Source organism: Mytilus galloprovincialis, chromosome 3 (assembly GCF_965363235.1).
Source record: "Mytilus galloprovincialis chromosome 3, xbMytGall1.hap1.1, whole genome shotgun sequence".
Lineage (NCBI taxonomy): Eukaryota > Metazoa > Mollusca > Bivalvia > Mytilida > Mytilidae > Mytilus > Mytilus galloprovincialis.
The window spans coordinates 88993077-89005705 of NC_134840.1; the positions used below are offsets into that span (position 1 = coordinate 88993077).

General features: G+C 32.5%; 1 protein-coding gene across 3 annotated transcripts in view; it reads left to right on the forward strand.

Annotated features, from left to right (window-relative positions):
• The window catches only part of LOC143069310 (diphthine--ammonia ligase-like), a 153327-nt gene that overhangs the window by 97066 nt on the left and 43632 nt on the right, over positions 1–12629 (forward strand). For all 3 annotated transcript variants that reach the window (XM_076243875.1, XM_076243876.1, XM_076243874.1), the window contains exons 10-11: positions 664–786; positions 2127–2262. In XM_076243875.1, coding sequence (XP_076099990.1) covers positions 664–786; positions 2127–2262 — 259 coding nt within the window. The remainder of the gene's footprint in view (positions 1–663; positions 787–2126; positions 2263–12629) is intronic.

Genomic DNA, 12629 nt, shown 5'->3' on the forward strand with positions numbered 1-12629 from the left:
TCATTCTGTGTCCAAAACCTATGCTGTGTCAACTATTTAATCACAATCCAAATTTAGAGCTGAATCCAGCTTGAATGTTGTGTCCATACTTGCCCCAACCGTTCAGGGTTCAACTTATGCGGTCGTATAAAGCTGTGCCCTGCGGAGCATCAGGTTACTATTTTTTGTGTTATAACTATTGGTAAAGAAGCCCATAGACCTATTTCTGCAACACAATATTAAACATATTCTTAAAAGATATTAAAAATAGTAGAAAAAATGTTGTTATCTATTTTTGTTTTTATTGACCAAAACCCTTAGAATCAGACTCGGGTGTTGATTTAGAGGGAATAATCAGTCTACTGAAAATTATTTTTAAAAAATCACTCACAGTTTAGAAAGGCATTCTTATTACAGCCCCTGAATGAAAGTGTAAGTGTTAATGAACTTAGCTTTCATTTGGCATGTCAAAGATCTGTGATGACCTTGTTGAAACATGTACAGTAAATAAAAGTAAAATCACAAAAATACTGAATTCCTGCGAAAATTCAAAAAGGAATGTACTTAATTGATAAGCAAAATCAAAAGCTCGAATACATCATCATTTTCACAAATTTACCTGTACACAAAATTTACTGAGCCTCTGTATGTGTATATTTTGAATATTTGTCATTAATTTTAAAGATTTGATAAAACTGCAAGTCAAACAGAGAGAGAAAGACATTTGGATAACAGGTGTGACAGTGAAAAGAGAAAGAGGAAAAACAACAGAGGAAATGACATGTCTAGCAATGAATAAGTTAAAAGGTAAATCTGAAGAATTTTTTTCACGGGTCATCGCTCAGTGGTTTTTTAAGCTCACCTGGGTCAAAGGGCCAAGTGAGCTATTCTAATCACTTGGTGTCCGTTGTCCATCGTCCGTCGTTAACTTTTTATATTTTAAACTTCTTCTAGAGAACCACTGGATGGAATGAAACCAAACATGGCATGAATATTCCTTATGAGGTGCTGACCAAGTGTTGTTACTTTGTAGCCGATCCATCATCCAAGATTATAGACCAGGCCACCTGCGGGGGACTTAGTTTAAAATAGTACCCAATGGGAAATAAATACACATTTCTTCTTTTAGAGAACCACTGAATGGAATGAAACCAAATAAAGTGTGAATGTCTTATGAAATGCTAACAAAGTGTTGTTTCTTTATCGCCCATCCAACATCCAAGATGGCCGCCAGGGGGGACTTCGTTTAACATAGGACCCTAAGGGAAATGCATACAAAAGTCTTCTTCTATTCTGAAAACCACTAAATGGAATGAAACCAAACATAACATGAATGTTCAAACCAAGTTTTAGAACTTTGTACCCGATCCATCATCCAAGAAGGCTGCCAGTAGGGGACTTAGTTTAACAAAGGACCCCATGAGAAATACATAAAAATAAATGTCTTCTTCTAGAAAACTACAGAATGGAATGCAATATTAAACCAAATGTTATCTTTTTTTATACGATTTCTAAAACCCAAGTAATGTCCGGTGAGTGATACAGGCTCTTGAGAGCCTCTAGTTTTGGTAAATCTAGTTTCTTAAAAACTGTTAGCATAATAAGCAAAGGTCAACTATACCTAGTGTATTGAATGATTATAAGACCTACTTGTATTTTTTGTTAGATTTATTGACCTCATTTTCTTGGATCATAAAAGGCAGCACATTTTAGCAGGTGCCGTCTTGTTTTAAAAAGAAATAATTAAAAATAAAAATCATAAATTGTTAAAATTTTTTTCCCAATTTATTTTTCATTTTTACATTGATACATTAAATGTCCCATTTCAAATTTTAAGATCTTTGACCACATTTATTTTGTGTCAAAAACCTATGTTATGTTATCAATTTTAGCACATCCATATTCACACAGTATAAAGCTTGAATAATATATTGTGTCCAAACTCACCTAAACTGTTCGGGGTTCAATCTGCGGTTGTATCAGGCTGCGCTTGGTGAAGTATTTTATCCTAGACCATATATTGTATTATTTCTGAAACCGAATTTATTTTGTGGTAACTATCCAATCAATATCATAACTGTTTGATTATATTTTGTTTAGAGCTTAATATTTTCTATGAACAATGGAAACTTTTTTTCTGTTGGTAGAATGCATGTTGGAGCGTACTGGAAACTGGAGCTTGAGTGACCTATGTATGATAAATCTGTACATCAGTGATATGAATGATTTCGGAGCAATTAATGATATATATAAGAAATATTTTGGACTAAATCCACCTGCCAGGTATGTTCTTATACCTTCTAATAAAATTACTATGTATATATTTATAATATTATGACATCTCCAACCTTTATTGTTGTTCATCTATATTGACATTTTAGTTATGATAAGCCAATGCATGTTGGCTCACTAGACCCAAAGGGTAACAAATATAATTTTGTTATTAATATTTTCTTGACAAAGTCAGAGGGGATTTAAGGTTTGCACTCCTGTCTGCCTGTTTTACGTCAGGAAATCCCACAGTTTGTTTTCATTCTCTTACTTAAGTGTTTGCCTGTTTTACGTCAGTAAATCCCTCTGTTTGTTTTCATTCTCTTAAGTTTGCCTCAATCAAATTTTATGAAACCTTATACACAATGCATATTATCATGAAAAACAGATAAAATTGAATTTTTGAGGCATCTTTTTAACCAGAGTTATACCCCTTATAAATGGACAAATTGTTAAATATTTCCTTTCCGTTCCCCAACTTAGTTAGCCTCAACCAAATGTTATGAATCTTATATATTATGCTATAACCACAAAATACAGATCAAAATACTGTTGTAGAGTTATGCCCTTTATAAATGGTAGAATGATGATTGTTATGTTTTCATTCTCTAACTAAAGATTGACTCAACCAAAAGTTATGAAACTTATACACAATACTTATTACCACTAAACACAAGATTAAGTACAAAGGAGTTGATCCAGTAAGACCCCTTTTTGACCCCAAAATATAGTCATTTTACAAAATTGTTAAAAGTTTTAGTTATTTATTGCAAAGTAGAATGCTTCCACTACATAAATATGGGCTGTTTTTGACAAAACAATGCACATATATCGCCGGAACTAGCATCGTTAAGTTGTGCTTAATTACTGAAATCTTCACAATTGTAGCATTTTAGTTAAATTTTTGATGGTTTCCGTCTTAATTGAAAGTGGCCACATTTGTGTTAATTCTTAATATTGAAATGTAAGTTGTATTTGATGATAATACATAACATATATAAAGGTTGAGGATGAACACGCATGCGGTCACTTTCATTTTTGACAAAAACCGTCTGAAAAATGACATTTCTTGGCATATTTGATATATTTTTCATATTTAAGCTTGAATCGGGGCGTTGTTAATGACTAAATCAGTTACAATCTTTCACATAAACTAGTTGAATCAACTGAAATACTATAGACATTCAAAGGGAAACTCCACAAAACAATTCAAAAATTGATATTATGTCCATTCTGTATAAAAATGCTCAAATTCATATAAATATTAGTTTTATTTTGCTAGATAAGAGATCACGATTGATTTAAAATTTAGAGTATCAATTCTGGCGTGCCACCATTTTGACACCTTCTCTGTTTAAAAACCATGATATGTCTATGAACCACAAAAGACCAAAACTTAAGTAACCTAATGTTGTCGTAATTCCGTGTCGATATCTTGTCAATTGTACGGTTGTTTTATCTGACTAACTAACTTAATACGGAAAATGTTAAAAAAAATTTAAATAACTATGGTCTGTTGGTTTTAAACTGTTTATATGGGAATTAGTTAAACAATCAATGTTCAAAGTCATAAATGATAAGTGTTCTGTTTTCGAAAATCTAATTTGTTCATAATTCTGTTCTGAAATAAACTTATTTGAATAAATTTGGACCTTCCCTTATCTGATCACCAGCATGGCTAAAGGTATTACATTTGTACTCCCAAAGGTATTGTGAGGTGAAACGTCCAGGTATTCAAGCAATTTCACCGGCCTGTCGGACTTGCAAGTTCATGCATCGTTTCACTTCTGAGGGTATTGATCAGTGTACACGGCCGATAACTTGTAACTTTTCATTTTGAACTATCAGGTGTATAATATACATCTCTGTCTTGCGTGTCCGATAGTGATATACTAGTCATTACTAAACTCATACGGTTGTTAATAAATAACATTTCTGGTGCAAAGAATATTATTTATAAAAATCTAAATAATTCCAAAAAAAGAATTGATTAGATAAAAATACACCTGGATAGAAAGTTATGGAACTATAGATAGTCGCATTTAAAATATAAACATGTGTACATTGAACATAAGAAAGAAACATACATTTTGTTTAATACGGGGAAAAAGTTTTGTAAACTAGTCTACGTATGCCAACAGTATGTTATCATTGGATGTCAAAGAAGAAGAAGAAGAAGAAGAAGAAGAAGAAGAAGAAGAAGAAGAAGAAGAAGAAGAAGAAGAAGAAGAAGAAGAAGAAGAAGAAGAAGAAGAAGAAGAAGAAGAAGAAGAAGAAGAAGAAGAAGAAGAAGAAGAAGAAGAAGAAGAAGAAGAAGAAGAAGAAGAAGAAGAAGAAGAAGAAGAAGAAGAAGAAGAAGAAGAAGAAGAAGAAGAAGAAGAAGAAGAAGAAGAAGAAGAAGAAGAAGAAGAAGAAGAAGAAGAAGAAGAAGAAGAAGAAGAAGAAGAAGAAGAAGAAGAAGAAGAAGAAGAAGAAGAAGAAGAAGAAGAAGAAGAAGAAGAAGAAGAAGAAGAAGAAGAAGAAGAAGAAGAAGAAGAAGAAGAAGAAGAAGAAGAAGAAGAAGAAGAAGAAGAAGAAGAAGAAGAAGAAGAAGAAGAAGAAGAAGAAGAAGAAGAAGAAGAAGAAGAAGAAGAAGAAGAAGAAGAAGAAGAAGAAGAAGAAGAAGAAGAAGAAGAAGAAGAAGAAGAAGAAGAAGAAGAAGAAGAAGAAGAAGAAGAAGAAGAAGAAGAAGAAGAAGAAGAAGAAGAAGAAGAAGAAGAAGAAGAAGAAGAAGAAGAAGAAGAAGAAGAAGAAGAAGAAGAAGAAGAAGAAGAAGAAGAAGAAGAAGAAGAAGAAGAAGAAGAAGAAGAAGAAGAAGAAGAAGAATTATATACAGCTCGTACGATATCTAACTTGCTTTGGTTCATCAAAGTTATGGACATAGTAAAATCACAGATTTATATTTCAATAAGATTGTTCTCTAATAAAGAAGAAATTCGTCATCATCACAATTGTTGGGAATGTTAACATGGTTCTGAAAGTACTTTTTGCCAAATTTCCTGTTCCAACATGCATGTAATATATATGCCACTGGACGTACACTAATAACCCCAAGGGATGTGAATATTTTCCGCAGGAAAACTATTGAGTATCAAAGTTTCAAATTAATTTCAGGATTAATTTTCTTTCTTGGTATTCAATAACAGAAAGAAACTGCTTGTCTGCTTTAGGGGTATTCTTGCCAGTTAAAATAGGGAAAGATGACATTAAATTGGTTCTGTCTTATTTTTAAACATCGTTGGTAAAACGTTAAACGACACAAGAATCCTGTAATTTTTGTACGAGAGTATAGCATGTAAACATTCCTTCTCAATATGGTTGTATTGGAACTCTTTTCCTACAGATTGACAACTCATGGTCCAATATTCATGTAATAATTGCCACATGACGCTCATAGTTCTTTCTACCATCATCATCTTATTCTTTAATATTGCTGTAAACATCGATGGTGCACACCCAAATAAAATGGGAGAAATGTACCTTGAGATCTTCTCCATGGTATACACTTGTGAAATATATAGACGAAATTCGGTATTGAAGTGAATCTACACCTCCCAAACAGGATTTTTAAATAAAGATTTTGAGTGATCACCTACCAAATCAATATAAACGTATGGCAAGATATAACGGTAAACGGACAGAAAGTCACAGGACAAAAAGTCACAGGACATAAAGTCACAAATTTGGCAGGACAAAAAGTCACAGGACAAAAAGTCACAAATAATCTGTTGACAATTGTTTGACTATTTAAGAGATATATCTTGAAATATTTATTTTTTAATACATATATTTATATTAAAGTTTAGGACATGTGTCATACTTGAAAAATGAAGATTTATTTAATTTGAATCATGCAAAAGAAAGATTTCTTGGCACCATGAAGCCATTTAAGTGCCAAGCCACTTTGACATTTTGTTTTTTTAACAATTATTTGATCATCTTTGATATTTTTTGATAAATATTGTTTACAAAGTTGGTTAATATACAATAGAAAAAGAAATTATCACTCATACACGTATATATGCACGCAGTTTCAAATATCAAGAACAAGCGGTCGATACCTATAGATCATTGTTAAGTCCGTTTACTATGGAAAGCCACATGGGACCCCCGACTCCGTGCATGTTTTATATAGTACTTTCACGGCCGTGTAAGATTACCGAACCCGTGAATGTTTTTTCCGATTCCGCGAATTTTTTGGACCGACTCCGTGAAAGTTTTGGACCGATTCCGTGAAAGTTCCTGACCGACTCCGCGAATGATATAGCCCGACTTATTTAACAAACTCTTTAAACGCAATGCCAGTTGACATACTCGGCCGTGCAAGATAGATGCCGACATTTCAATTACATAGCACATTCGCGGCCGTGTAAGATTGATGCCGACTTTGATAACTTTATTTAATTACATAGCACATTCGCGGCCGTGTAAGATTGATGCCGACTCTGTAGTAATTAATTTGATTAAAACGTTAGTAATTAGTGATGGTCGCGGCCGTGTAATACAATTTATTGCCGACTGTGTCCATTTCATACATATCATTAGCGATCTCCATGGAATCATTAAAACCATTATAATTATATAATGCATAATTATTTTGTATTATTCGCTACTTGTCATTGTATTAATATGTATTTGACAATTTTATTCTTACCTCTTATAGTTTTTTAATATTTGATCTAAAATCTAAAATAATTAAGAAGGGAATTTTGTTGGGGGGGGGGGGGGGTTCTTTGTTTATGTAAACGGTATAAAACGATAATATATGCGGATTTTTTTAGGTTACTATATTGACAGTACCGCCCCTAATTTTGATAACTTGCTCCACATGAATACAATATATTAGATGTTCTTTTTTTTGTGCGGATTATCTTTTTTCTTTTGCTGTTTTATAATGCATGCATACAATTAGTAGCAGAACCAGGAGACAAGTTAAGCAATTGTTATAGTTTCACGAAAAGAACTGTCTATCATTTTTTCTTTTGAGGATACAAATATCATATATAGATATTCATTATTCCTACTAGAAAATATAACTATTTCAAAGGTTTTAAAAGTATGTTCCTGTTGATTTATCCTGTAAATGGTTTTACTCATTAATACTATCTCATAAAAATTAAGAAAAGTCACCAAGAAATAACTTGTTCAGTATCAATAGAATATTTTTTCACATGTAAAGATGTCTGATAATATATCGTTCGAGAAATACGAATCTGATAGAGGAAAACTTGTCATCGTTGTCGAAGAACATAAATTTCGTCAGGCATTTGTTAGAAAAATTAGATAGAGATACACAGATATTCGAGTTGTTCTAGGCTTTTAGATTATTTACATGAAACTAATACTCAGAAACTAGAAAGACAGATTTTGAGAAAAGCATGCAAACGAAAAAGCAACTGGTATGTTATCTGAGCAACCTCCTACAATAATTAATATTTGAAATATGTTTAACCTCCTTCTTTCAACTATACATAAAACAGAGAAAGAAGGAAACTTCATCCAGTTCAACAAAAAAATCAATCCGAATTTCACAAATTCTTGATGATATTTGGTGTTGCAACAAACAAAGATGATTCAGCATATTTTATGTATTAAAATGACTTTAAAATAACTCTGCCAGGCGGTAAATTGATGGTCCTATGCATGGGTGAAGGAGGAGAGAAGTCAATTATTTAGTTGATATATATAAGTAAAAATAAATAAATTCATAAAATTGGCGCAATTAGATGTTGTTTTTTTGGCGCAAATGATACCTATAATTTTTAAATTGGAGTGGCGCAAAAGTAGCATTGGCGTAAATAAGTTGTGGCGCAAATGAGTTCATTTTAGGCGCAAAAAAAATATCGCCCATCAATAAAACCCATATTATAATTGATATTTAAATGTGGAAGTATATTATTCCATTGTTTAGAGTTTAATAAAGCTAGAATTAACTATTTTATGTTATTCTTGATTCACAGATTCAGCTACGAGAAAGTGCATAATAAATTTAACAAATCGGTTCTAGTAAATAAGAAAACATTATGTAACATTGCTACATAAGTGTTATAAAATAGGAAATATAACATAAGTATGAGTTATGACAATTTCCGCTAGATTTGTTTATAAAAACTCAATTATTTAAAAAAAAAAAACATGTTAAAAAAGGTTACAGAGTAAATGAATTTATGTCTGAAGATGGAACATATACATTCTGTATGTGCCTGCATGTCCCAAGTCGGGAGCCTGTTCTTCAGTGGTTGTCATTTGTTGCTGTGTTACATATTTAATTTTCGTAAATTATTTTGTACATAAATTAGCCTACCGTTAGTTTTCTCGTTTGAATTGTTTTACATTTGTCATTTTTTGGGCCTTTTATAGCTGACTATGCGGTATGGGCTTATATTTATAAACTTGACTTGCTAAAGCTTGATTCGAGTGTGAGGAGCCGTTATCCAGCTTGCTTTCGTCAAGCGTAAAACTGTCTTAGGAAGGGGGAAAAGACCAGTAATAATTCTTATATGATTTGCACATTAGGAAATACGTTAATATGATTGGTCGAGAGGGCTTCCGATAGTTGATACGACGTTTTTTATTTAAGAAAATATAAATTAAATATATATTCGAACTTTATCCTGATCTCACTCCCAAAAAAGGTTCACATTGTGGTTCGCGGTATACATATATCGCTCGTACAGTAAAAAAATGTGTAAGGCTTTCGCGGAACCCAGTGTCTCGCCTACTTTTGCTGTTAATCACACACTCATCAAAAATGATGAAAAAAATCAATAAAATTATTCCTCTCGATACTATCTTTTGATTGTCAGAAGCTTCTGTCCAAGTTTGGTAAAAATCCAGGCTAGTTTAAGAATCTTAAAAATGTTTTAAATACTTTAACTGCAGACTGTATGTAATGTTAACTGGAAGAGAAACTAAGTCCATTTATAAGTAAAATACGGGAAAAATGGAATTTTATTTTTACAAAATTTACTTCTGGATACTATCTCCTGATCATAAACAAGCTTCTGACCAAGTTTTGTACATTTCCAGGATAGTTTAAGAAAGTTATTAAAATTTTTAAAACTTTAACCACAGAGTGAATGTAATGTTTCCTTGCAGAAAAAACTAAGTCCATTTATAAGTAAAATACGGAAAAAATGGAATTTTATTTTTACAAAATTTACTTCTGGATACTATCTTATGAACATAAACAAGCTTCTGTCCAAGTTTCGTACAATTCAAGGATAGTTTAAGAAAGTTATTAAAATTTCAAAAACTTTAACCACAGAGTGAATATTTGTGGACGCCGCCGACGACGCCGACGCCGACGGAATGTAGGATCGCTATGTCTCGCTTTTTCGACTAAAGTCGAAGGCTCGACAAAAAGAGAGCGAATAAACCCTGACAATGAGCGAAAAGTAGCACCGGACGCTTCACGTGTTGACCAGATTCTTGTTACCCACCAGGAGCACCTGGGAACATCCCCTACTTCATGAGGTGAATTTATATGTCTTTATGCTTTTATGTAGTGTCTTAATACTGTTGTTATTCTTTTTGTCAATATCGAATTTTGGCATAGCGTTAAAAAAAACTCTTAAGAGCCTGTGTCGCTCACCTTGATCTATGGGCATATCAAACAAAGGATAGATATATACTCTCCAACCTTTTAGATGAGAATAGACTTCATGACAAAAATCTCTATTTTGTTTTATCTTGTATTACTGATCTTTGAGTCTGTTTAGTTTCTTTGACTTTATTAATATTAACATTTTTATTAACTTTGTATTTACATTGTATCATAGATCAAATTTATTCGTTCAGTGTATGTTCATTGTGTTACTACGTTTTTTGATTGGGTTAAGCCATTCCAATTGATATTTTATAGTGTGTCTTTCTATGTTGTGATGTTACACTATTGTTTCAGATAAGGGAGAAGGTTTGGTACCATTAAAACATTTAATCCCGCTGCAATTTTTTGTACCTGTCCTTAGTCAGGAATCTGATGTTCAGTTGTTGTCGTTTGTTGATGTGGTTCATAAGTGTTTCTCGTTTCTCGTTTTTTTTTTTATATAGATTAGACCGTTGGTTTTCTCGTTTGAATGGTTTTACACTAGTAATTTTTTGGGGCCCTTTATAGCTTGCTGTTCGGTGTGAGCCAATGCTCCGTGTTGAAGACCGTACCTTGACCTATAATGGTGACTTCTATGGAGAGTTGTCTCATTGGCACTCATACCACATCTTCCATAAATCTAATAACAGAAAATTCCATAGACATCTTTATACTAGCCAAATATACTACTTTGTTTAACTTAGTAGTTATTGATAGACAAATTCATACTCTTGAAACTGTCCCATGCATATGACATTATAGGTGTTGTCTTGGAAATATCTAACATGTAATTGGTCATTTGTATTCATGTGATTGCTGAGGAAACATATGATATTTAAGTTTGTTCCCACATCACAATTCATTAAGTTGATATCTACACGTGAATTATATTAACAGGACGAGCAATTCAAGCATTTTGAGGCATTATATTTTTTCCCCATATCACAATTTAAAATATGATATCAATAATATCCGTATGAGGGTATGGATACGGTTTACAAAATAGAGAATAATATGCAAATAATATAGAAATGAGAATAATTGGCGCCAGATACAAAAGAAATGAGAATAGTGGAGTGCTAGAAAATAAAACAAATAATGGGATGGTAAATCATGAAGAATAGAAAGGGATAGAGAGAAAAAAAGTCGAAAAAGTTAAAGAAAACAAGTATGAAGACTCTAATCCAAACACTCATGTACACTTCATTTAAATTTTTTTTATCATTTCAAGAAGAACTATTTAGATCACTAATGTAGTTTATAAAATAACCAGAGCCGGCTGCATTCTTGCAATGTTCAATTTTGGCATGTTACGTACTTGAATGAATTGAATGTTAAAAATCCATTCAGACATTATAACGAAAAGGAATTTACAAAATATTTCAATAAGTCAGTTCACATTTTTCGCGAAGTCTGTCAAGAACTTTCACGGAATCGGTTCATAACCTTAAGGTAGTCGGAATTAAACATTCGCGGAATCGGTCAACAACTTCACGGAGTCGTTCCAAAACGCGAAGTCGGTCAACAACTTTCACGGAATCGGTTCATAACTTTCACGGAGTCGGTATAAAACATTCGCGGAATCGGTCAACAACTTTCACGGAGTCGGTCCAAAACTTTCGCGGAGTCGGCAAAAACATTCACGGGATTCGGTAATCTTACACGGCCGTACAAGTACTGTATTATTACAATGTAAAACTTGCACGGAGTCGGGGGGTCCCGTATGGCTTTCCATAGTTTACTAACTGTCCGGAGTCAGACATGTCATTCATTCTTGGAAGCCTTCATATTCTCCGTCCGACGATGGGAACTCTTTCTGAAAGTGTAGACTATCAAAGCTTGTATGGTGATTCTGATTATATTAAACAGATGTACAATGATATCTCCCTATCAAATTGGGAAATATTACATTGATTTTTTTTATTAAAGATTAAAAGTACTATGATTTACTACATATTTGAATCTTTACACTAATTGCCACAAAGAAAGTAATCAAAAATTGTGTCATTTTAATTTTTTACACTTTCGGAATTACGAATCTGAATTTTATTTTCAATTAATTTACACAATTTAATTATTCTATCTTTATTCTCATTGTGTATTAAATCTTAGTGTATTGAATACGCCGTACTCTTTCTGTTTATCCTTTCCAAATAACAACATTCATACCTATGTATGCTTCAATTCACACCCGTGTCTAAATTGCTCCACGAATTGACCTCAAACCGAGAAATATACAATGAATTTACAAAATAATAAACACACTCTGTACACGCATATTCATTTTCTTTCATTCTTATAGTGTGGTTAATAACTACGATCATCCGTCATCTGTGCGCTTTTAATTACGTTAATTGTTGATACAAAGCAATCAGACTTTAACAGATTTTATTTTTTCCCAGAATTCAACTAAAACGTCACAACCCACTCACATAGGTCAACAAAAATAGTTACAAATACTTTATTTTCTCCGTTATTAGAAGGAATATAAATTTAAAACTTTGTGAATGTGTTTTTTATGTTAAGATGAACATATTTAGATGATAAGTAAAAAATCGCGGACTTTCCCTTTAAGTGTTTAAATAGTGTCCAAAATATTTCGTCAGATGAACCTGAATAGTTATCAAAAGTACCAGGATTATAATTTAGTAAGCAAGACGCGCGTTTTGTCTACATAAGACTCATCAGTGACACTCATATCAAAATAGTTATAAAGCCAAACAAAACAAAGTTGAAGAGCATTGAGAATCCA